Below are 24,949 nucleotides of genomic sequence, written 5' to 3'. Positions count from 1 at the left end.
ACTCATAGTTTAGAAAAAAAAACTATGATTTCACGTTTTCAACGTTTAGAATTAATTTATCTATTACGAATTCTTCTTTTTTTTTGTCATCATGAGCATAGCTCAACTAATCAAAGCACATATCTTGAAGTAAAAAATCCTGAGTTTGAATCCCCACCTTTCCATATCGTATTCAAAAAATTCTTTTTTTTTTTTTGGAACTATTTACTACCTATCACACATGTTACATTATTTTTTTGTCATAGCAATTTCTTGAAGAATCATTTGCTTGTTTGAGAGAGTTTTGGACCACTAATAAATTCAAATGATCTGTCTTTGTTTTAGGCCAGGCAAAATGTACATTATTTTGGCTATTGCTGTATAGTTCATCTTTTTTTATTCCTCCTCCTCCTTTTTTTTTTTTTTTAATTTCATCTAACAAGTAAAGAAATTTTAGAAGTTTTGAACAAACTTTCATATAGCTTATTTTATTTTAATCCTTAAATTTTAAAAAAATATAATCATTTTATTTTACTCCTTAAATTTTTAAAAGTATAATCATTTTAGAATTTGTACGATAAGTTTAAAATAAATCATTTTTACTAGCGTTGCATATAACAAACCAGCCGTGAAATTAAATTTAAAAAATAAAATTTGTCAAAAAAAAATTTTAAAGATGGTGACAAAAAGAATAATACCTTTTAGTTATTTTAATTTTATAATAATTACAATTGATTTTCATTATTATTGATTTCCACTACGATTGAGAGTAGGTAAACGGGGCCTTAACGATTAAAATATTATTTCAGCTTCTAAAGTTTTACCTATTTATAAAATTTATAAAAGAAACTATATTAGTTTCTAAATTTAATTTCATTATTAAACTAAGAAAATTCACAAAAAAAAAGGAATAACATGATCTATTATATTGTAATATAATTTTTTTTTACATTCTTATTCTTTTCTTTTCTTCCTATACTTTCTTTTTTTACATATTTTTAATTTTCTAATTTAAATGAATTAATGTACTCATTCACTAAATAAATAACTCTATACAATTAATTATATTTATATATTACATTTATATATAAACTATACTTCAATTAATTTATATAATATATCCATTTATTTCTCATATTTTTAATATTTTGAAGGAATTATTATTAATAACATTTATTCTCCTTCATCGGTTTCTCCCACCCATAAAAACTCATTATTACCCTAAGTTGAGCACTTGACACATACAAGGAAAAACTTCCAATTTTAATTCTTTTAATCCCTGCTTTTTTTTAAAAGTTAACCATTTGTTATCTATTTACAAAATTTAACACACATTTTTGCACCTTTATGTCGAGCTGTAAAGAAAATAAAATTAACAAAAAATAAAAAAGATAAATCAAAGCTATGTAAAGGGTTGTTTGTTAAGACTTAATCCCCACCCAACACGGCAACTATAGATAAATAGAAATGACCTTTTTTCTCTTTTCCTTTTTTTTTTTTTTTTTCTCTCCCTCTCTATTTGGTGCGTGGCTGTGGCCAAGTTAATGTCCAGAAGAAATCATAGCACAATTCCCAACATCAAATTGCACAAATCGGAAATGGACCATCGATTCATCATAATCAACAAACCTAAAAATTAACAAACTACAAAGAGATCGATTTCAGAGGACGATCATACCCATAATCATCTGATTAAGAAAAAAACATTCAAAACCCAAACCTCTCTTCTAACTTGAAATCACAATCTCCCTATTCCATCTCTAATGGCGGAATCCGATTAATCATTCATCTTCCTCAACCTGCCGTTGAGTTCCCCGTCGGAGAAGTCCACACGATGTCCTTCAGCGCCGGCCGGAGCTCCTTGCTGCAGAACTGCTTATACTCCAACGTGTCGCCGTTGTCCTTCTTCACCTCCACCATCAGAAACGACGGCGTTACGGCGAATATATCCGCCGCAATTGCCAATTTCCCCTTCCGCCCCTTCTCTTGCCCCTGCAACCGGACCCTGCACTCGCTCTTCTTCACGTCGAATTTCACCGCCTTCGCCACCTCCTCCAGTTTCGATATCACGCTGCTCGCCGGAGACGACGTCGCGAATCTCAACTCCTCTTTCTCCTCCCTCTTCTTCTCCTCGAACAGCGGCGACAGATCGAACCCTTCCGATAGAGAAATTATGTGGAACGCGTTTAATGTCTCCGCCGGTTGCTTCGATTTCGTGAAGTTCTCCTCCATTTGATTTTGTTCTTGCTCCTCCTTCGTAATCACAGTCTTCGGTACCGATTTCTTGAACCACGACGACGCCATAATCTTCGCGATTCCGATTCGCGTCACCGGGTTCGGGTCGAGGAGCTTCGTGATCAGCCGGCGGGCCTCGGGGGAGAACCACGGCGGGCACTTGAAGTCGCCTCTGTAAATTTTCCGGTACATCGCCACCATGTTGTCGTCCTGAAACGGAAGGTATCCGGCGAGTAGAACATAGAGGATGACTCCACAAGACCACAGATCGGCCTTCGCGCCGTCATAGCCCTGTTTTCCGATGACCTCCGGCGCGACGTACGCCGGAGTTCCGCACGTCGTGTGCAGCAATCCGTCTTGCTTCAAGTGCTCTGCGAACGCCGTGAGGCCGAAATCGGTAACCTTAAGGTTACCGTCTTCGTCGAGGAGGAGATTCTCTGGTTTCAGGTCCCGGTGGTAAACTCCGCGGCTATGGCAGAAATCGATTGCAGAGATCAATTGCTGAAAGTAAACCCTAGCCACATCCTCTCGCAATCGACCTTTAGCAATTTTGGAGAACAGCTCACCGCCTCTGACAAGCTCCATGGCGAAGTAGATCTTCGATTTACTCGCCATCACCTCGTGGAGCTCCACAATATTCGGATGCTTCACCATTTTCATAACAGAGATTTCTCTCTTGATCTGCTCCGTCATGCCGACTTTGATAATCTTCTCCTTCCCGACCACCTTCATCGCCACGCTCTTTCCCGTCCGCAGATTCCGAGCATGGTAGACCTTAGCGAAAGTTCCGTGCCCTAGAAGCCGGCCTAATTCGTACTTGCCGTCGAGCAAACTGGAGTTGCCGCTGTCTCTGCCTTTATCCGCCATGTTTGCCGCCGAATCCGAACTCGATTGAATCGAGATGTGTTTGATTTTTGGTAGAGAGAGAGCAAGTGAAGATTAAAGAGGAAAAGGGGGAGAAGAAGGCGAGAGGAGGTCGATGACTTCACCCGTCTTCGACGTGTTTCCGGTGGCAATTTCTGCCGCCGACGATGAAGGTTTTGGATCTTCCGATCAACTCAGACTGAATCAACGATACCACTCTCATCTCTCCGCATTCCCTGCAGAGTTTCTGAAACCCTACAATTTCCAATCGGCGATTTGCAGATTTTTCTCTCTCTCTTTCTTCTGGTTTTTGTTTTCCTTTTTCTTCTGTTCTCTTCGGAATTAAATGGCCTTAAAACTTATATAATGGACTTTCGGAACGAAATTACCTTTATGCCTTCACCCAATTCTCGGATGACGTTATTTCTCTGTTTTTTCTGCTCCAAATAATTGAATTATTAGCATTGTATTAATAACGATTTTACTTTCATTAAAGAATAATAAAATTATCATAATAACTCGTACTTAATTCGTTTTCAGTTTTTTTTTTTATAATATATAATTCATTTTTAAATTGTAGTCCTTATGCTTTCGATAACATTCTTTTTATCTCTGTATTTTTTAATTTTTGTGATTTTTTATGAGTTCATTTTTATCTAATTTCTTTCCATTATAAATTTCGCAGTTTACTTTAAATTTTTTGAAATATAATCATAAATTTATATTAAAAAATTTTGATTAATATTGAGATTTACAAATAGAAGCCACATTTGTCATCTTTTCAAAGTATCAAAATGTAAATTTGTTCTCACAAAGTACAAGTACTAAAACACACAAATTTTGGAAGTACGGTGATTGATTAGAAAAATGATCAACTGTGGATAGCTCGAGTGGTCGACGAACATTTAAAACATGCATAAAGAGAGAAAAGGCTTTGACGCTCAAATTAGTCTAAGTCTGATCTATTGTTAGAGAGAAATAGTAGTCTTGTAGAACTCATAAGTGAGGTGAAACTTCCTATTTATCGGCTTTCGACGGGCAAAGCAGCTCAGTTATAGCTGCTACATAAATCACAACATGTTGGTAAAAAAACGATAAAGAGCAACGAAGCACGCTACATTGATCAATGGCTCGTACTTTACAAAGAATAGCAACTCGGCCTTTTTAAAGACACATATGACCATCAATTCATACGTTAGCTAGCCAAGAGAGGTGGTCGAGTTGCTATTCTTCTTCAGAGACTAATGCTTTAATGTTGAAAGTTATTGTGGTGATTTAGAACTTTCTGACTTACATTGACATGTGACACTTGATAAATCACCTTCAATATACAAGACTAAAATAAATGTTTTGAAAGTATAGAAACTAAACAAAAAGTACAAAGAAGAAGCAGAAAATCTAGGGACTAAAATGGTATTTAATTTACTATGGACATAGTTAAGACATACTTTCTCGACTAAAATGTCATAGGTTCGAGTCATACTCCTAGTCCTCTTGTTGAACACTTAAAATTGCAGCTGAATGTAAAAAAAAAAAAATTAAGAAAATATATTTTTAAAACTTAAGAGAAGTTTGGAATTAAGTAGAATACCAAATACCAATACATAACAAAATTGTAATCAAATATTTTGAAACGTTGCTAGAAGACTAGTGAGACATAACCATCTCCCATTCAAATTGGGTATTTTCTTTTTCAGTTGTAGACAATGGAAATCAAGTTGAATATGAAATTTCATTTCCTTTTTTTTCTTTTTTTATACAGTCTTTGGCTTCGATGTAGGGAGATGTTGTTTCGTATATCAATGATATAGGTCGAGTACGTTTCGTATATCAATGATATAGGTTCGGTACGTTTTATTCTATCTCAAAAGACAAAAAAAAAAGTATTTTTGGTATTAATTAACTTATAATAATACTTTGACAAATGGATTTTTTTCGGTTTGGATCGATTAGAATTTTAAATTTAGGCATTAGGTTGATATTTATGGTTCAATAAACTTTTAACTCATGAAAGAGTGTATTTAAAAATGTCTAATTTTAAAGCATTATTGAGTATGAGTTTATGATGGATTGAAAAAAAAAAAGAATATATATATGACAAAAGTTTAAAAAGAAAAAAGGTGCCTATATTCTTTGTCGACAAAAGCAAAGATGAAAGATTACACCACTTTAATCTATCTATTTCAAGAAAATAAATATAGCAGAGTGATTTTTCAGAACTAAAATTACTTTTGTCATTTTTTACGATCACTTATCAAATATTAATGTCATTTGAAAGCGATATTGTCAAAATTACTTATATTTAATAGTAATGTGTTATGTTTATATAAGAATGGCTTTTGAAAATGATAAAAGTGATTTTGAGTACACAAAAACTTCTCCAAAACATACATGTATAATTTGAAAAATAAAAATAAAAGGTGAAAAATATATAATTAAAGTCATCAATAAATAGAAGAATTGTGTAGTATTTTCAATATATTATTATGATATAATTTAATGATATGTCTTCTTATATTTAATAAAAATTAGAAAACTCTCGGTAAGAAATGAAATAAAAATATAAATACAAAACAACACCTCTAGATTTTTATTTTGCCAAAAGAGAAGAAATAACTTTGAGATTTTTTTTTCCCTTTTTTTAATAGCAAACTTTAGAATTAAGATAAATATCAAATCTTTAACCATGTGTTCTCCTTATCAATATTCCATTAGAAAAGCAAAAACGAAAAAATAATAAATAATAAAAAAAAATCTCCCCAAAACGACGTCGTCTATTTCATTTGATTTCCTCGTAAAACGGGTTCAAAGTCGGTAAGGAAACCGCCCAGAACCAGGATGTGCAATTACAGTTATGCCCCAGGAAGAAGGAAGACGGATTCTGATTTGATTGGTTGGTCAATAAGGGGTGGGACCCACAAGAGTGGGTGTCAATTTTTTAAATTATTTGAATCCCGTATCCCGTTAGTGGTGTGAGGCGGAGGTCGGGGGAGGGTAAAGTTGTAAACTCACGAAATTTCGTGTGCGCTGTCGAGAATTTATGTTCTTCTTCGTAGATTCATAGGGAAAACAGTTTTTTTGTGTGGGGCCCGCATGCATCTGCAACTGCCCAAATTTGTGGTCCCACCCCACGCTGGACTGTCACGTGGCATGCAAAAAAAATGGGAAATAATTTCATGACCGATCATCATCATCATTCAAATATAATCATATGAGTGGGTGATACTATCAAAGCTTCTCTCTTTAACCCCTAAAAATATTAAATTACAAATACTTTCGAATTTTCTTCATTTTAATTCACCTAATTTTAATATTATTTTGATTTCTATTTGTTGAATAAAACATCAAAATAGTCGTGAACTAAAACCTAACCTTTAGGAAGGACATGAACTGAAATGAACCAAAATTAAAAATAATAAAAAAATTTATGATCTAAAGAGGCAAAATAAATTATTAAATATTATATTTGTTTGCTATAAACATTCTTTTTTTCCAGAAGGAAGCATAACTGATAATTGACATATATTTTCAATTATGAGGTCGTGAGTTTGATTTCTCTCTCCACATACATAAAAAAACATTCTCTTTTTTAATACAACATGTAAGGTAGCGATTCAGTTCGCTTAATTGAAATAAATGTTTTAACTCATTGACTAAAGTTGGGTTAGCGTATTATCTCATTATAACCTACTTTCTAATAATTTTTAAAAAAATCTCAAATCACATTTTAAGTAGGATAAAAAAACTCAATCAATCAGAATTTATCTTAATTGATTATGACATCTATTTTCGACTGAAAAATCATGAATATGAATTTATAACTATACACGTTGTATTAAAAAACAATTGAAAGTCAAAATAATATAAAATATGATGCAAATAAAGCATATGGAAAAATTGAAGGGAAGTCCAAAGATGACGGAGATGGCCGCCACCCGTCAGCGGGTGAACGTTTGAAGAAGCGGCGGCGGAGCCAAAGTTAACGTTTAGTCAAATTTAAGGAACGGCTCTTCCGTCACTGGACCCACCGTCCCCCGGCGGCCACTATGCGACAAAAGTTTATGTCCACTCATCACTTTTTTTTTCTTTTTAATTAGAAAACATCAATTACAAATATAATTTCAAAAACAAAAAACAAATAAATAAAAATTCCGTTTTCTCGCAGTTTCGAATTGCTTAATTTTAATCCTTCAACTTTGTTTAAATAATCACCCTTTCGTACCTAGTATATTTTTTTTGTTTTTTCTTTTCAAATTATGTTTTTTCAATACAACAAATGGAGTTGGAGATTGTAAATTTAGTTAGAGATAAGGATTAATTATGGATGATTAAACTCATGTTGATAAAATATAACAAATAAATTACGAAAAAACAAACATAATTTTAAAATGAAAATCGTTATTGGAACCTTAGTTTTTGTTATCTATGTTTCTAAATAATCGTAGGAAACAAACATAATTTTGAAAAATATATTAAAAAAATGACGAAGTAAAAAAGTAGAAAAATGTTAAAAATTGAAGGACTAGGATAAAATTTAACCCTAAAAATTTAGGTATGGTAGGACCATTGACGCAACCCAAAGAGAAAATCTATAAAATTGATGAAAACAAATTTGTAAATGAGGACCGTATTATAAGGATAAGAATAGGTTTGTCATCAAGATTTTATTGACTTTGAGGAGTATAATTTAATATTTTTGATTGGTTTAGTAGTCGTTTTTGTCTGTTTGAGTGAGCTCATTTAACATTTCGAGACATCAATATTTGCTTTTATTTTTAAAAATCTAAAAAAAAAAAAATCCAACTAAACCAACCCACTTACGTTACTTATCCAAGCAAAGAGAAGAAGAGTCCAGCAGCCATTTTGCAACCACAAATAGAGATATTAGAGAGACACCTTCATTGACATTTTCATTTACTAAGGGCTATGCATTTGGTTTGGGATATTGCCTTCAAAATGCTTGACTTCTTGTCATCTTCAATGGCACAACCCAACATTTATTAGTCCTCTAATTTACGAGTTTGAAAAGTATGAATTTGTATCGCTAAAAATATAATTGCCATATTAATTCAGGATAATCAAACTCACATACCAAGGACATAAACCCGTCTTAATGACTCTATACAATGTGATAAAATATAACACCAGAAACAAAAATGAATAACATAGACTTAAAACATTATCTGATATAGAAATTTCAATAGCAAATTGTTTTTCAAGAAAATCATACATCTTTGCACTTATGAAATAGCTCAGTTGAACTTAACTCTACGGGGTAATCTTATTAAGAGTGGCTTCCATTATTAAAGAACTATTTATGAATGTAAATTTATAGTGTTGAATAGAGGGAGTAAGTACTACAGAGTGGATAGTAATTTTGTATCTGTTGTAATTCAACTCATTACATCATTCTTTAATGATTCTAACATAGTGGTAATGCACGTAAGTAGTATTCATACTCGTTTAAAAAAAAGGTTAGTATTCATATTGAAACTTTTTCTTGATGAAATATATAAATTAAAATACAAGCTTAGTCTCACAGTTTGTGTCCATAGTTCCCTCGAACTTTACCAAGTGTCTAATAAGTCCCCAAACTTCTAATTTTGTGTATAATAGACTTCTGGCCTATTCGACATTGTTTAAATTTAACCTTTCTACACAAAAAAAAAATTAATTAATTAATTAATTTGGTGTCAAATAAAATCCTAAATTTTCAATTTTATGTTTATAAAAAAAAACAAATTAAAAGTTAAAAGAATCTATTAAATTTTATTTTTTATGTTAAAAAACTCGTTGCACACAAGCCAACCTAAACTCTACCTCCATAAATCGTACTAAAACAGAAAACCCTATTACACCCAAAATTGAATATTCAAAGACATATTAGACACTCTTTAAAGTTTAAAGACTTGTAAAAGATAAGTGTGAAACTTCAGGACTAAAATTGTAATTTAACCAAATATATATATTAGATACAAATGGATCGAACTTACACCTTTTAGTTGGACTAATAGATACAAATTGTTAAACGATATCGTGATTTGTAACAACCACTCCCGATAATTTCTCCTATTACTCACAATAAATAATGATTTGCTGACAGGGCAACTTTGAAACATATTTTCTAAATTTTTTAATATCTAGTACACTATGAAGTTTACTACTAATAAAACCAAAAATCATAAAGAATAGTAGGTATAAAAGATTTCCCAAAAAGTACTTCTTTGAACAATTGCCAATTTTTTAGTAAAAAGTGATTATGAGACAAATTAGAAATTTAACCTATTCCTTTTCAGAAGGAATTTTTTCATATGAAAAAAAAAAAATCAACATATATTAGAAAATTAGTAAAATTCTCTCTCTTCTCGTATTTTAATTTTAATAAATTGACCTTATCTTTATCCATCTTATTCGTACCAGAGATTATCACCACGTCGATGTGTTAATCCTAATAAATAATTAAAAAAAGAAATGAGTGAAAGACAAAGAAAAATAATATTTGGATGTGCTTTTTCAGAAAAGAATAATAAACAAATACAAATTGGAATGCTAAATATAAAAATAACAAAGAACAGTTTTTTTTTTAATTAAAAAAAAAGGACGAAGTTTTCTTTTACTGAAGGAAGGTAAAATTAGACTCTATCCATTGCATTAAGGCTATTCCCCTGTGAATTAAATGTATCACATGTTCAATTTATTTCTCCTTTATTTACAATTTTGAACAGAAGAAAATTTGGAATTGATATCCCCTTTCAAACATGGAGGAGTATTTGATATTTCTATCGACATTTTCAAAATCTTTTTATAAATTTTACAGAAAAAAATAGAGTCAAGGTGGTCCTCGAGATCACCTGGATCCCACGAGGCGGTTTGGTCTGAATGTAGAAAAAAAGAAAGAAGAGAAAAGCTCGGATTCCTTTATGAGGTCCTATCCCACTTATCTTTTTGGTATGTTGAAGTTCGTCTCCCTCTTCCTTTGCTCAATTTTTTCATAAAATTCCGTCTGTATTATTAGTTTAAAAATATGCCTCATGAGTACCTTGGCTTTCATTAAAAAAAAAATGATAAAAATAATAATAATAACACAATTTCATGATCGGTTTGAGAATGTACATTTACATTGAAATCATGCTTTAAACTTCTTAATCTCACACGATAATCATTTTATTTTTAGTTTTCTATTTTTAAATGTTAAACTTAGAAACATCATTACTTCCTTTGTTTAATTATATAATTTTTGTGAACTTATTCAAAATAAAAAAAAATGGTTTTCATAAACTTTTTTCTATTTCTTAAATTAAGCTAATAATTCAAATATGTTTTAAAAACTTATTAATAAAATAATACAAAAACAAATTTTTTTTATCCATGAATATCCAAACCTGCTCTCGCACACCTCAATTAATCTCACGGGCTAACCACCTGATCCTATTACATTAAGTTGTGAAAGTAACTCGTAGTATAGTAAATTCTATATAGGTGACCACGATAGTTTGAGAATAATATTTCTTAAAAGAAAAAAAAAAGAAGTATAATTTTAAAAACTAGAAACCTAAAAACGAAATGATTATAAAACACACTTTGTATTTGATGAATATCCCCTAATATTTCCAACTCCATAATCATAATTTTAATTGTTAGGCCTCGAATCCAAACAATTTTTGAGAGCCCAAAATACAAATTCATCTCGAGCCGAGATTCAAACCTTAATTTGTTAGAGGTATTATGTGGGTTGTCTCTCTCTAATTACTATTTTCTCGCTTTTACATTTCGAAGAATTATTAGTTGATTTTTTAGAAAATAACCATTTCTCCATTTTTTTTTCTCCTTCGTAAGATACATGATGGCTTTCTAACATAACACATTCATTTACATGGAAATTTCGACCTAGCTATAAAGAACAGAGAAAAAGAGCCTCAAAATTGATCAATATTGTCTCTTGAGCTTTGAACTTACCGAAATGGTGTCGTTACTTCGAGCTGCTTCCACATTTTTAACCCAACCATCTCTTTCTGAAGACTCTTGGTAGTACCGAAAGCTCACAAACACTATGAAAGCTGCAAAATCATACCTCAAATGTCAATATATATCGTGCCTGTTTGGTGATGCTCTCATCTATTTGTCTTTAGTAGGAAGGGTACTCAATGTGTTTTGGGTATGTATGAACTATGTTTCCGAAAACCAATTGACAATCTAGAAACGAGTTTTATCTGTAATATCGAGATTATATTTGGGTTTGAAATGGTTACCTGCCCAAATTCGATATAGAATTGAAGAGAAATTCCATGTTATAAAGAAGATGGCAATGGCCATTCCCTTCTTGTGGGAACATATCTTCCAAGAACTCCAAAGAAATTTCATCCAATGATCACCTAATTTCCAAAAGAGAAAACCCAAACATCATTAAACACTCAAAAAAAGACATTACAAAGTATCCTCAAACACGCCCGAAATCATTAGTGAAAATATTCTCGACTGATTTGATAACGACGAGTAAAAGAAAAGCATGATCACAAGAACAAAGAGCTAAAGGGGCCAAGGGATTTTGAAGAGTTTTGACGTAGGCATATATTGAAGCCAATAAAGCAGGTAATCGTTGCTCGAAAAAAAAAGAATTAAAGATTTATGGACTAAAACTAAATTTTAACCCATTATTTCTAAAATAAATATTCCAAACATTGTATATGAAAATACAAAAAACAAATTGTTGTAATCCTGTTTCGGTCTCTAAATTTTTTTACATTTAGTATTCTTAGATTTTCAAATTTTCTCTTATGGTCCCTAAATTTTAAAAATCTAATTTTTTTTTTTTGGTTGGACAAATGATTAACATATTGAGATTAGTATTAAGGTCGGTGAGAAAATGTTAGACAAAAAGATATTAGATAGAAATATAGGGGGGACAAAATTTATTATTTTTTAGAAATTCAAATTAACAAAAATATACCAAAATGACACAAAAAGGTCTGGAAAAAATCAACGTATTATAAATTAAAACTCGAAAATAGACCGAAACCAAAACAAAATTAGGTCACGAACCCAATAGAGTTTTAAATTTTCGAGGATCAAAATAAAACTTTCACTATCGATTCTTTAAATAAAAAAAAAAAAGAACAAAAAATTAGGAGACAAAATCCTGTAGAAAAATTGAAGAAAGTAAATAAACGAACGGCCATGATGTAACCTCATATCACACCATCCGACAGATCTGACACCCAAACGTATGAAAAGAAAAGAAATCACCGACAAAGAATAAATAAATAATCCCTTTTTTTATTTTACCTCGTGAAGGTTTAAGTGGGCCCCACCCAACGTGACGGAAAAATTGAGTCTGAAATTAATTTTATTTTTCTTCCAAAAGAAATGATCGGAAACGTAGCCGTTATTTGAAGAGACAAAAGAGAGGCAGAATGTGGGACCAGGAGAGGGTCAAACAAATCGACGTACCAGAACACAGAGGCGTACGGTAGTTTGTTGTACTCGGCCGTATGCAATTCTAACACCGATAAGGAGCCAGAAAAAATGTTAAAACGCTATTTTTGTCCCTCTATTTTTTTGTTCGGTCTTGAACTTTTAAAATATACATTTTATTTATTTTAATTTTTTCTATCAAACTTTTAGTATGACACTGCTTTTGAAATATTTATGTAAATATGATTTTATATTAAAGAATTTTAGTTATATGCAGAATTTATTTTAAAATTTTATAAATAAAAACTAAATGGTCCATTTTAAAAAATTCACGGACCCGAACGAAAATTTTGAAAATATATAAACTAAAATGAATCAAAGTTGAACATACAATGACTAAAAGAAATATTTTATAATTTAAAAATATAGAGATGAAAATAAACCAAACTTGAGAATACAAAATCAAAATAATATTTTAATTAAAAAATAAAAGTAAAGTTAGTGGCGATATATATTTACCGTGGGTAATTAATTTAGGCAGTGTGAAAAGCGCGAAGAATCCTGTGCCAGTAAAATCAGTACAACCATTTGTCAGTCAGTACCCAAAGAAAATACAAAACAAAGCAAATGAAGAATAAGCTAAAATATTATTAATTACTAATTAATTCCCTTTTCTAAATTTTAGAAGTTCCAATTTAATCTTTTTATAATTTAGTTAACTTTTTTTTTTTTCTTTCTCAACCTTGACAATGACTCCACTTTATTATATTTGACTATCAAAAAAATCATAAAATATTAAATTTTAAGTCGATTAGTACCTTAAATTCTTATCCTCTAAATTCTTTAAAATTTATAATTTAGTTAAATTAACTTGCACCTTACCTTGAGAAATCGAATGTGTCCCAAATAACATAAGAGTAAATAACTTTAGCAAAGTACATCACGCTAACTAACTTTGGCAAAATACAATTTTTATTCTGGATACTTATTTAGTTCATGAAGTTTCAAAAGCGACATTTTTGGGCTATGAGATTTAACAAATATTTTAAAGGGTTCTTGAACTCGTTTGTTCGCTTTGAATTACTTACTAATTTGACAAAATATATTAATTCCATAATATTTTTATAGAGACTAGGGAAAGGCAAATGAGGTCCGGAAGAGGAGAAAAAAAGTTTAGTCATTGAAGAAATATTGTTAGTCAATTATCGAACCAGTAAGAACATTTTCTCAAATCTCAAGAACTGGAGTGTCCATCTTGAAATCCCAAGGACCAAATAAGTAGTAGCAACCGCAAACTCCAATGACCAAAAGTACATTTTGCTCCCTAACTACCATAATCTTTTAACTTTCAATGACTTTTAGAAGTGCCTTGAAAGGTACTTAGATTTTTTAGATCAATATAAAATTCAAAGTGCTAAAGAAATATGGCATGTTACACACAACTTTAAAAATTTAGGATCCAAACTCGTAATTTAACTAAAATCAAATCAAAATTCGATAGTGAAATTTTAGGAGTGAAATATATATATATATATATTCTGGAGGGTAAATGAGTAAAAAGGACATGATAGAATGGTTACCGCATTTGACAACATTCCAAAGAGTGATGAATTTGCCCCACTTCGCTAACACAAACAGCAATACCGCCAACTGCACCATACACAATATTATATATTACATCAAATAAAATGTTCTATATAATTTCTGAATCAAAATTAATTCTTCAAAATAAAAATATAATAAACTAAAAAAAAGGAATGAATGTATTATAATACTTCAAAAGCTTAATTTTATCATTAAAGTACTAGATACATTAAATAGTATTTTAATCTATATGCTTTCCGCCGCTCTATTCATTCATTGTGATCTCTATACTTCGAACTTTAATGATCCCACCATTAAAAGAAATTGTCATTTTTATCCATTTATTTTATTTTTTATCTTACCTATTTCATGTATTATAATACGACACTACACTCCATACATTGCTTCTATATATAATCATAATTTTATATTATAATATTTTTGTTAGTTAGAGAATGTGTGTTAAGATTCCGTAAACAATGGCTGAGCCACTTTCTAATCATACACCATAGGCATTTTAAAAATTACTAATTAAAATTAAAGTAATTTAATGAATCAAAACGGGAAGTAAAAAGAGAGCAAAATAACATTTCAACCTATTACATATTAAATTTAGTAATACCATTAAAATGGTAATTTAACAATTCAAAAAAATAAATATTTTTATTGTTAAATATTATCTTCACGCCACCCAATAAAACAATTCTAACCGACACTACTATAAATATAAAAAGAAAAAGAAAAACTCCACCCAAATCTATCGAAAGATAATATTTTTATAAATGCCACAACAAGTAAGAATGGGATTCAATTTTTTTTACAATTTATCCCTAATTAGTCATTTTTCATTAATTATTCAACATAATTATATAAATATACACTGAAACTTATTTTTAAAATATAACAAAAAAAAGAAAAAGTTACCTTCATGGTTGCAGAAGGATCTCCACGGAACAGAGCCTTAAGATTTTGTAGCAACTCATTCACGCAAGGAACTAATCGTTTGGCAAATCGAATCATTTCTTCTTCTCCAACCACGTAATTTTCATCAACCCCACCAATTTCTTTTCTCCTGTAATTTTCCCGGGAAAATCAAATAGAAAAGGAAAAAAAAAACTCAGAGAATTGCCTCTAATGGCTTCTTTTCAATTCTCAAAAGCTATGAAGAAAGAAACTCATCAATCACCTGCCAAAAATCGACCTGTGGAGGAAGATGGCAGCGAGAAAAAGAAGACCCAGATGGGAAATCACACTGATAAAGCTGCAGAGAAAACAGAATCAAACTCAAAAGCCCATCTGAAGCTCAATAATGGCGGATTTGGGGATTTTTTCCATTTCTTCTTTACCTGATATTGATGTCCTTGATGAAAAACGAGAGGATTATAATGAAATTCCCCGCCCCAAAAACCAGCGCGGATCTTGAGAAATCTCTCCACATTATTAAATCCACTGCAAAACGCCAAAGATATTAAGGAATTGAATTAGGGGAAAATCAAAATGAAAATGAAATGAAAATCAGAATTTGCTCTCTCACTTAATGTCTGCAGTTTCTGTTTGTTTCCCGGGAAAGTTTCTGCCGCGATTTTCTTGCGCTCTGGTAAATTTATTTCCTTAACATCGAAGCTTTTTTTCTCAATCTCTGCTTCTTCTTCTTTTTCATGGGCGTCGAAGAAAAGTTGGGGAGCTGAAGAAATGAGCTTCTCTTTGCATTCATTAAACTCCTCGAAGTTTTTCTCCGGCGAGTTTTTCCCGATTCCGTTTGCCGGTCTCGTACCACCGGCAGATTTGCGAGTTTGATCGGTCTTCTTCCTCGCTGAGTTCTTCTCTGTTCTCTCGCCGGAGACTTGAATCGGTTTGATTGGGGGGCTGCCGTTGGATCTCAATTTCCTCGCCAGAATCGGGCTTTTCCGATTCTGTTCATCGCCGCTACTCGGCGACTCATCGGGTTTTTCCTCAGCGATGAGGATCGAATTAAAACCCTCCTCCGATTTCCACGTCTTCCTCCTCGCGCCGCCACCGACTCCGCCGGGAACGGCGGCCGGAACCCCACATTCGCCATTTCCATCGTCTCCGTTAAAAACCCTAATGCCACCTCTGACTTCATCGAATCTGATCCTGCTCTCCCACACAGAGCCCGCCACCACGCTGCCCCTCGCCGCCGCCCTCCTCCGGCTCAAATCCATCTCCTCCGCCGACCGGCAGCAGCAATCTGGAAAACCCAAGCTTCGAGAAGATCAACAATGGCGGACAGCAGAAAAATGAAGGGGGAGAATTTTTCTGTTACGCCAAATGGTAAGTATTGAGTTGGGGAAAAGGAAGATGTGGGTCTGGTTCTGGAATTCTTTTTCTTTTGGGTTTGAATTTTCTCTCACTTTCTCGGGAATCTGGAGGGGAAAATGGAATTAGAATTTAGAAATATGATTTGGGGACTTTGTAGGGTAATTATTCGAATGGAAAGTGACAAACTTTTTTTTTTCTTCTTTTTTAAAATTTTTGTTGTTGAAGTGTCGAAAGAATTGAGAGGTCAGGACAGTGTCCAAAAGATTGCCATTTTCAGAAGCAGACAAGCAAAACGTTAATGTCTGCACACACAAGCTCCGTCCATGGAGGAAGAAAACAGATTCCACACAATTTTTATTTAATGTCTCCATTTCAAATATTCATATTCTTTTTCAAATAATGATTTTTATGAAGCAGAAAAAAGAAATCTAGATTTATCTAAACTCTTATCTATTTTTACTATACACCTTGCACTTGGATAATAATTGTTCTTTTTTATTTGAGAAATTGTTACAAAAAATAAAAAATAAAATTGCAGTTTTGTTATGAAATTTAATTGTGAAAAGCTTAATTGCTTAAATTTGGACCAACCAACTTGTTGAATGTTCACAGTTCACACAGCAAAGATGCAGCTGGTGACAGAGAAGAAATAAAAGTCCCTTAAAACAAAAGGACTAAAATTCCATTGGCTGAAAATAAATTATTAGTTTCTTGTTCATTTTTTTAATATAATTGATAAAAGATATGTAAACATATTTGATATTCCTTTTTATTTTCTCGTTGTCTAAAATTTCAAATTAGAAATAAAAAATATATATATAATTCAAAATTTATTGTATTTTATATGTTAAAAGATAATTAAATAATACTTGGACCGATATTGAAAATAAAACAAGATTTTGTTGCTTCAATTTTGAAAATGTTTTTTTTAAAAGAGAGCTTATTAGACGATTATATTTTTGCAAGTGGAGAGTGAGAAATAAGTAGTAAATGGAAATGTTACAAAACGGGCCAAAAATGACTAAAATCATAGTTTTTCACACCGTTTTTCTAACTCCGCTCTACATATGTATATTTATTATATAAAGTTGGATAAGTTTCATGAGAAGGTTGTTGATGTCGATTTTTGAGCAAGTACCGCATAAGTATAACATAGGTGTCACTTACACCTTTGTCTCAAAGCTCTTGGTTACCTGCAAACAAAATCTAGCATTCTAATACTTAAATTAGAACTTAAGTTGAGAGTAAATGAGTATGGAGCAAGTAGAGTATATAAATACGATAACTTTATGAAGATGAGAGTCTCATTGAGAGTGTGTCAAATGCTTACAATAAATTGTGTAAGAAAAATTAGCTTGCTCGATTAGGGTTGTTGGTTTCTTTATATATGAAAAGAGAGAAAGTTTGCCAAGACACTGGGACAGCATGTTGCACTTAGGGTCATAGAGACCACCATCGTACCATTCCTCTTCCTCTGCATTCAGTAGATGAGGACGCGACGATACCTTGGACGATTCTCTGAGGTGTATTGCAGTTTGAGTACAAGGTCTCAGCATGCACCTTACTTATTGGCTGTCCTTCATATTGATCGTCCAGGTGTGCTCGATCCCAGAGTCAATGCACTCAGGTGTGCTTATGACACGTGACACCTTGAATTTACTCGATAACAAAAGTCATAATATTTTTTTATACATTACTCTTATTACTCCGACTTGAGCTTATGTAGATTTGCCCCTGAATGTTCTGATGTCCGATCAAAGTTGATGTTGAACTTATATATCAATTCAAAAAAATTGAGCCAAATAGAGAAGCGTGACGCATCTACAAACATGGAACGCTTCACTCATTGAGGAAGTTCAAGAAAATTAATCTCTAAACTTAAAAAAAATTAATAAAATATGACCAAAAAAAAAAGTTACGATCATACCCACCTTTTATAATCAAGAAATCTATTAAACACAATTTCTTAAATAATTTAGAGATTAAATAGGTCTAAGGAAAGTAATTGAAAGAAAATTAACCCTCGCAAAATTATAAAATTTTAAAAAGTTTGTCCGCCGTGTCAGAGGATGTACGACATCTGTTCAAACGTCTAGCGGCGGAAAAAGCGGGGTCAGAAGGGCGGTGGAACGCCACTACGACGCCGTTTCCAATGCCCACTCGGTTCCACCGACACAAAATTATCACAATTTAATAGTAGTTAAAAGACAATATGGTTAATATATTTTTTTTCTTTTTTATAAAATTCCAATAGGATTATTAAAAAAACATTTCTAATATTCCCAAAAATATATATATACTTTTAAATCTTATACTTTCACCGAGTTAAAATCCGATTTAGTATTTCAATTATGCAACAATTTGATTTCCGTAGTTTAAAATTTATAAATAATATATATCCTGAACATTTTTATTAAAATTAAGTGTTTGATTTGTATTACGTAACGATTTAAATCTCTGTAATTTTTAAATTTATTTGGTCTTTCGTTAATTTATCAATCTATATGTATAAGAAATTCTCTTAAAACTTAATAATATTTTTTACGATAGAACTAAATCAATATAAATTTTATGCTTCAGATACTTACTAAAATCTCAAAACTAAATTGTTAAAAATTAAAAAATATACAAATTAAATTATTATAAATCAAAGTTCATAAGCTACCTCGTTACTTTAATGGAAGTATAAGTATCAAATAATTTTTTACCTTATTAATTAAACGCACAGTAAGAGAAAAAAAAGTGCATGATTGACCACTTTATATTGCGATCAGAATCTAATAATGATTAGGAAAATATAATTAATAATTAAACGTGCAACACTTAAAAAGAATAAATAAGGAAAAAAAAAGTTCATAATTGATCACTTTATGTTGCGATCAGAATTTAATAGTGGGTTTCTTTAAAGCTATTTAATTGTAGTGAGGGGCATGGGGCAACATAATCAATAATTGCTAAATATCTAATTTAGTTTATGCCTCTTTTTTATTTTAGTTTTATCTTTAAATTTTAAATCATTAAAATTTTCAAATTCTTTCATTTATATATTACACATTTCTATTTTAGTAATAAAGAAGGATGATGTTTGAATTTGAAAAAGTACTCATGAACAATACGAAATGGGGATATTATTATTATTATTATTATTACTACATGGGTGAGTATGTCTCTTTTATTGCATATTTTTTTCAATATTTTTTTAATTTATTTATAGTGTTAGAGGATAGAGAATTTAGATCTTCAATCGTATCAAAATACTACTAATATTTTAATCGTTGAGTTATATTTAAGTTGTGAATTTGACACTATATATTATTATTTTACTTTAATATTGATATTTTGTAATAAGAAAAATTTACTTTAAAAATGTAATTAATAATTAAACGTCAATCTAAACATAGTTCAGATTAAAATATCTGTACATTTTATTTGGAGGTCAAATTTCTAGTCCACTAAAAAAAACATTAATAATTAAATGTACTAAAAGAGAAAATGTATAATTCACCACTTTAGATGGCATTGGAACAAACAAAGAACCTAGACTTCAATTTACTTACTTTATTTGATCTTCTTTTCAGTGTGTTAATTTTAATGCAAAATTGATCAAAAGAATGTTGATGTTGTTGGCGACCATTATATATAGATGTGGACCTCATGTCATGTTTTTATAGCTGTTTTCTTTTTGTTTTTAAATAAATAGAATATACTTATTCTTTTTTAAGCTTTTAAGGATTGGTTGACTATTTTTTTACCTTAAAATGTAATTTTCTTTATTAGTTGTCTTACTTAATTAACAAAAAAATTAAAATTTTGTTTCAATTTAATTTGGCTTTGTTTTATTTTCACCTCCATCTTATTCTAATTCGAAATTTGAACTTTCAAAAAATAACAATTCAATAATTATTTTTATTTTGTTTTAAAAATCGATGATATTAACTTCCTAACTTTGAGGAGGTGTACTAACATGTTAAGCTATAAAAGTTGGAGGCAATCAAAGAGGGGATAATAATATTACAAAGATCGAAATGGTTATTTTCTGAAAGTTTAAAGGTTAAAATAGACATTTTCAAACTACCTCTCAATTAGGTGCCTTCATTGTCAATAGTCTATACATAAATAGCCAACCAGGCAACAACCCTTCTTACAAACAGGCAATCCATCTTCTTGCAAACTATAAAATAAAACAAAGTTGAGTTATGTTCAACAAAAATAATAGTTTAAATACTATTTTATCTCTAATACTTTTAATTTTTATTCATTTTGATCCATATAATTTTTTTTAGTCTCTATATTTTCAAAATATTAATTTTTATCTCAATTCTTTTAAAAAATAACTATTTTAGTCCCTTTATTTTCTTTTTCATCTCATTTTTTTATCACAATTTTAACATGACACTACACAATAAATTTCTTAACATATAATTATAACTATGTAATAAAGAGTTTCTATTTGTGTTAAAATTTTGTAAATAGATATTTAAATGGTCATCTAATGAACAAAGTTGAAAGTATAATACTGAACCAAAAGCAAAAGTGAAAGTATTTAATCTAAAAATGATTAATTTACAATGAGACCCCTGTTGATTAACAATAACTTTTAAAAACGAGTAGACTTAGAAAAGTCTGGGGCCTTCACTGGCCAAAGACCACAGCTTTTGAGTGTAATTATAACCTTGCCATCAATCAAAAAGGCAGGCAATCACAGGAATCAGGCAGTCTGCAAGGAGCGGGCCTTGCTTGCAGCCCTTTCTAATGCCTTCAACCTGTTTGCTTCCATTCGAACTCTCTGTTCCTCTGTGATCTGAGTTTCACTTGAATTGCTTCTATTTGGCTCTTGGTTGCTCACACCTTCCATAGTTTCCCCAATGGTGTGGGAATCACTTTGTAAGTTCTGCAGAGGCTCCTACGATCACGGTTAGCAAAACCCATCGTTAAATTAGAGAGAACACAGGAAGATGTCTCATTTTAGTAGACCTTGATCTTCTACTACATCAACAGTTACTTTAGAACTTAAGGACACAGTAGTACAATCTATAGAACAATACTAAAACAAGCATTTTCTTTTCGTGTCATTGAATGACTATTCCATGACCGAATATAAAGATATAGCAATAATTAGAAAGTGATCACCTCATAGAATAAGTTGTAGAGCAAAGTAGAATCCAATGGGGCATCAAAATATTATAAAAAAATCAACCTGACAACTTGGAAAATTGAACTACAAAATTTTGGACTGAAATGAGGAAGCACTAGTTTGCTTCATTATGACTTCCTAAGACCTACGTTTATGATTCATGGTAAAATTTCCTCCTTACTCAGTTCAAGGATTGGGATGGTTTCCTTCTAAAACTACTTCAATATCAATCGCAGGGATGGAAAGTAAACCAAGCTTTAAAAGAAATAGTGAACAGAGAAAGACATTACTTCAGTAGCTTTCTCGTAAATTTCCTGAAGCATGTCTTCTTCCATGTCATCAGTACCATTATTCCTCAAAGAAGCCTCTTCCGGATTATCAAATAAGTCCTCCGAGTCTTTGGCTTCTGCAAACATTAGAAGACGGGTTTGAGGTTCAAGAAAAGGGATACACCCAAATAATGATTAGTTATAGAGTCGCAGAATATTTTAAGATTATAGTTTAGAACATGAGAGAAAAAAACATTCAAATGGATCGGATTTTACTCTTTAGGTTGCATTTCTAAATACGCAGAGCCAAGTACACATATCAAACCATTCCCCAACCCTAAAATCTGAAAATTAGCATAAAATCTATAAATACAAGCAAAACTTTGCAGCAGTTGCCCTGACTAAGAACCATGAAAAAGAACATAAACCACAATATATTTTTTCCAAATTACAAGTGCAACATAATGACTACTAGAACTTTGGATGTACCACAATCCAATATAAGTTATAACCATTCCAAGCACTTGACTACTTGGTGTGAAATAAACTGAGCATGCGAGGGTCACATATATTCATGCACGAGGAAATATTAAGAACCAAGCTCCATTTGGCAAATGTGTACACAACAAACCCCTAAAATCTCATAGCTTAAATCAAACCATAATATGACTTAAAAGCACATGGCCTTAATCAAAAAGCCTTTGACAACTGCGTACGAATATATGTATATATAAGAAAGAAAGATGAGAAGGTGATAGAGGTGGTAGTAACTGTGATGGTAGGTGGAGGTTAGTAAGGGCTAAAAACAAAGGCCACCTACAACTGTTCAATAATTTTCCATCATTGAGCAAAATTAAGTTCACTGATCCGAACCAGCTTATTAGATAGCTTAGATAGGTTGAGCCATAACGCCAAATTGATGCATTAAATGTTCAATTTTAATTTATTCTCTTTTATAATTATTTCTTGCTTATTTATTCTGACAATTCAATTTACTACAAGTTTATCATCTAAATCAAATTTGAATTTTCTAAATAGAGCTAGAGTCAAATAATTATAGCGCTTAAGAAGAATTAGGATTCATCTTAGAGGACAACACGCATCTTGCTAAACACTATAAAATTTGATACCATATAGCTGCACTAGTTCCATCACGATCAAACAGCTTATGATAATAATGATATGCGTCTCTTTTCATAAATGAGAGTACTAGAATTTACCTGTTTCATTATTGACGTCTTCATTTACAGTGGGTGACTCGCGCCACTTTGTAGGATCCCCTCCCCTGGCAACTCTCTCTCTTAGTTCTCCAAGACTCATCTGCTCAAAAATATTTCAAAGAAGGCGAGATAGATGTCATATAATAAGCAAATTTGCTCAAAATTGATTTGGTTCGATAGGCAAGGATTAATTTGAAACATTACAGAGTTAGAGTTTGTTATGCATACCGCACCATAATATAATCCACTGTCTATTTTGGTGCAATGGTTTCCTAAGAGCAGTGCGTTTAGTTCAGATGCTAGCTATGTTATTAGGCAAAACTTGTGTAGTTTGACACACATACCAATCCAGTCAGCCATATATGTACACCTTTGTTATACCTTCATTATAAAAGATAATATAAAGTCAGGGGTCATGCACATTTTTTACCTTAACACGTTTCGTAGCAGCTACTTGTTCCACCTTATGTACAAAATGTTCGAAGGAGTAGTAAGGGAGTATATGAGAATGCCATTCCCTGTATAAGCCAATAAAGTTTTCCAAATCACTGACCTGCAAAACGACCATCAAAAGCATAATTCAATCAGCATAAGAATCAAATCATTAGAAAATGATAGTGGATGAGAGGAAGACAACACAGCGTTGATGAAATACACATGATTATAATTGAGTGGAAACAAGCTTTCAAACTGGTAAACTACTACTGAACTATCAAGGTAAATTAAGATGTGATATCGTCTATTTTGAGTCTCTCACAGTTTTGCTTTTAGTTCCCTCTAAGACAGATGTTCAGCGGGATTTTTGGTTGGCTCCCAACAGCCTGATCTCTCTCGAAAAAAATCCAAAAGAACTCTTTCTTCGCAAATCAAAATGTTTCTAATCATATATATGTCAATGCAAATCAGAGGAATATAACAACTACAAACTTTTACTAATAAGACAGTAAACTGAAGTGAAATTACAAACTACCGCATAATTTCCTACACCAGCCACGTTCATAACAAAGACAGCTAAAAAACGCGCCAGACTCAGAAGAGTAGTAATGATTTTCCAAACCTCTTATTCCTTGAGCAGAAATGTTGAGATAATTCAAACAAAACCCCATAAATACCAGAACGTTCGCAAGGATTGGAAAGGAATCGGATGGAGAAACTTAACCTCGTGTCCACGGCCGCGATATTTGAAAGCGCGAGGAAAATGGCGAAGAACGTAACCGAGGCCATCCTCAGAGAGAAGTAGCTCGGGAGTGAGCTTGGGCCTGGTTCTGGGCGCCTTCTTGGGCTTCTCTGCAACTTTCGAAGGCGCAGCAGCAGCAGCGCCAGAAGAGGAAGAAGGTCTGGAAGAATTGAAAGTGGAATCGGGATTAGGAGCGGAGGAGGGACAATCTCGAGACCAATGGCCCGGCTTCCCGCACTTGTAGCATCCCGTCGGCGGTGCGACGGCGGCGTTGTCCTTCTCCTTCTCCATGTTCGAATCACTCGGCGGCGCGGCGCTCGGAATCGGAATCGAATATTGCGATTATGAACACCACAAACAGCCCCTAAAGGACTATTGTGGCGGAGCAGCGTAGCTTATCGTGGGCGCGTTCCATTTGATGATGCCCATTTTCTTGATCTTTTGGCGGGAACCTTGGCGCCACGTAAATCGCAATTTTTCCAAATCAGATGATTGGAAATTTGCTTATTACTTCTAAAATAAAATTTTGGGAGTTTTTAAATTTCATGTTAAGCCATTATTTTATAAAGGCACGTTTAATCACTTTCACTATGTTATAATCACTTATAAATTTTGAAGATTTTATTAATGAATTTTTAGGAGTCCAATTTTTTCACTCAATGCTGTGATTTATGCAATTTAACTTATTAAATAATAAAAATAATCAACTGTTTCTCGTTACTCAATACAATAAATATGGGGACGGAAAATTGAACATGTGACCTTTAAGGAAGAGCAACATCAAACCTTTAGGAAA

At 31.9% G+C, this 24,949-nt stretch overlaps 3 protein-coding genes across 4 annotated transcripts; all 3 read right to left on the bottom strand.

The window, feature by feature from the left end:
- Positions 1–1,562: 1,562 nt before the first annotated feature.
- Positions 1,563–3,428, bottom strand: LOC111013081 (CBL-interacting serine/threonine-protein kinase 6). The gene has a single exon (XM_022287451.2). The coding sequence runs from the start codon at positions 3,079–3,081 to the stop codon at positions 1,774–1,776; it is 1,308 nt and encodes a 435-aa protein (XP_022143143.1). The 5' UTR covers positions 3,082–3,428; the 3' UTR covers positions 1,563–1,773.
- A 7,203-nt stretch (positions 3,429–10,631) lies between these two features.
- LOC111013145 (uncharacterized) lies at positions 10,632–16,646 on the bottom strand. Of its 2 annotated transcripts, none has more exons than XM_022287537.2 (8): positions 15,608–16,634; positions 15,420–15,522; positions 15,260–15,334; positions 14,998–15,145; positions 14,070–14,139; positions 13,009–13,050; positions 11,328–11,450; positions 10,632–11,135 (listed from the first exon to the last, which is right to left on the bottom strand). In XM_022287537.2, exons 1-8 carry the CDS (start codon positions 16,254–16,256, stop codon positions 11,005–11,007), a joined length of 1,341 nt encoding a protein of 446 aa, XP_022143229.1. In that variant the 5' UTR covers positions 16,257–16,634; the 3' UTR covers positions 10,632–11,004. The 2 variants fall into 2 exon arrangements, with proteins under 2 accessions (XP_022143229.1, XP_022143230.1); XM_022287538.2 differs by lacking the exon at positions 10,632–11,135 and adding an exon at positions 12,526–12,574 and having other exon boundaries at positions 15,608–16,646.
- Positions 16,647–20,870: 4,224 nt separating this feature from the next.
- LOC111012996 (zinc knuckle (CCHC-type) family protein) lies at positions 20,871–24,554 on the bottom strand. The gene is made up of 5 exons (XM_022287316.2): positions 24,136–24,554; positions 23,407–23,529; positions 22,977–23,076; positions 21,778–21,893; positions 20,871–21,256 (listed from the first exon to the last, which is right to left on the bottom strand). The coding sequence occupies exons 1-5, from the start codon at positions 24,442–24,444 to the stop codon at positions 21,062–21,064; spliced, it is 843 nt and encodes a 280-aa protein (XP_022143008.1). The 5' UTR covers positions 24,445–24,554; the 3' UTR covers positions 20,871–21,061.
- Positions 24,555–24,949: the final 395 nt, after the last annotated feature.

Source organism: Momordica charantia (genome assembly GCF_013281855.1).
Source record: "Momordica charantia cultivar OHB3-1 chromosome 8 unlocalized genomic scaffold, Mcharantia_2.0 BLBB01000008.1, whole genome shotgun sequence".
In the NCBI taxonomy this organism is placed as follows: Eukaryota; Viridiplantae; Streptophyta; class Magnoliopsida; order Cucurbitales; family Cucurbitaceae; genus Momordica; species Momordica charantia.
The sequence above is the reverse complement of the archived record's forward strand: the minus strand, read 5'-3'. Positions and strand labels throughout refer to the sequence as shown.

Coding starts and splice junctions, on each gene's coding strand:
- LOC111013081 (XM_022287451.2), bottom strand. CDS start 3,081: ATGGCGGATAAAGGCAGAGACAGCGGCAACTCCAGTTTGCTCGACGGC.
- LOC111013145 (XM_022287537.2), bottom strand. CDS start 16,256: ATGGATTTGAGCCGGAGGAGGGCGGCGGCGAGGGGCAGCGTGGTGGCG. Junction 15,523..15,607: donor ACAGAAACTGCAGACATTAA/GTGAGAGAGCAA, acceptor GGCGTTTTGCAG/TGGATTTAATAATGTGGAGA. Junction 13,051..14,069: donor TTGGAATGTTGTCAAATGCG/GTAACCATTCTA, acceptor TTACTGGCACAG/GATTCTTCGCGCTTTTCACA.
- LOC111012996 (XM_022287316.2), bottom strand. CDS start 24,444: ATGGAGAAGGAGAAGGACAACGCCGCCGTCGCACCGCCGACGGGATGC. Junction 23,530..24,135: donor ATCGCGGCCGTGGACACGAG/GTTAAGTTTCTC, acceptor GTCGTTTTGCAG/GTCAGTGATTTGGAAAACTT. Junction 21,894..22,976: donor AGACGTCAATAATGAAACAG/GTAAATTCTAGT, acceptor TAATGTTTGCAG/AAGCCAAAGACTCGGAGGAC.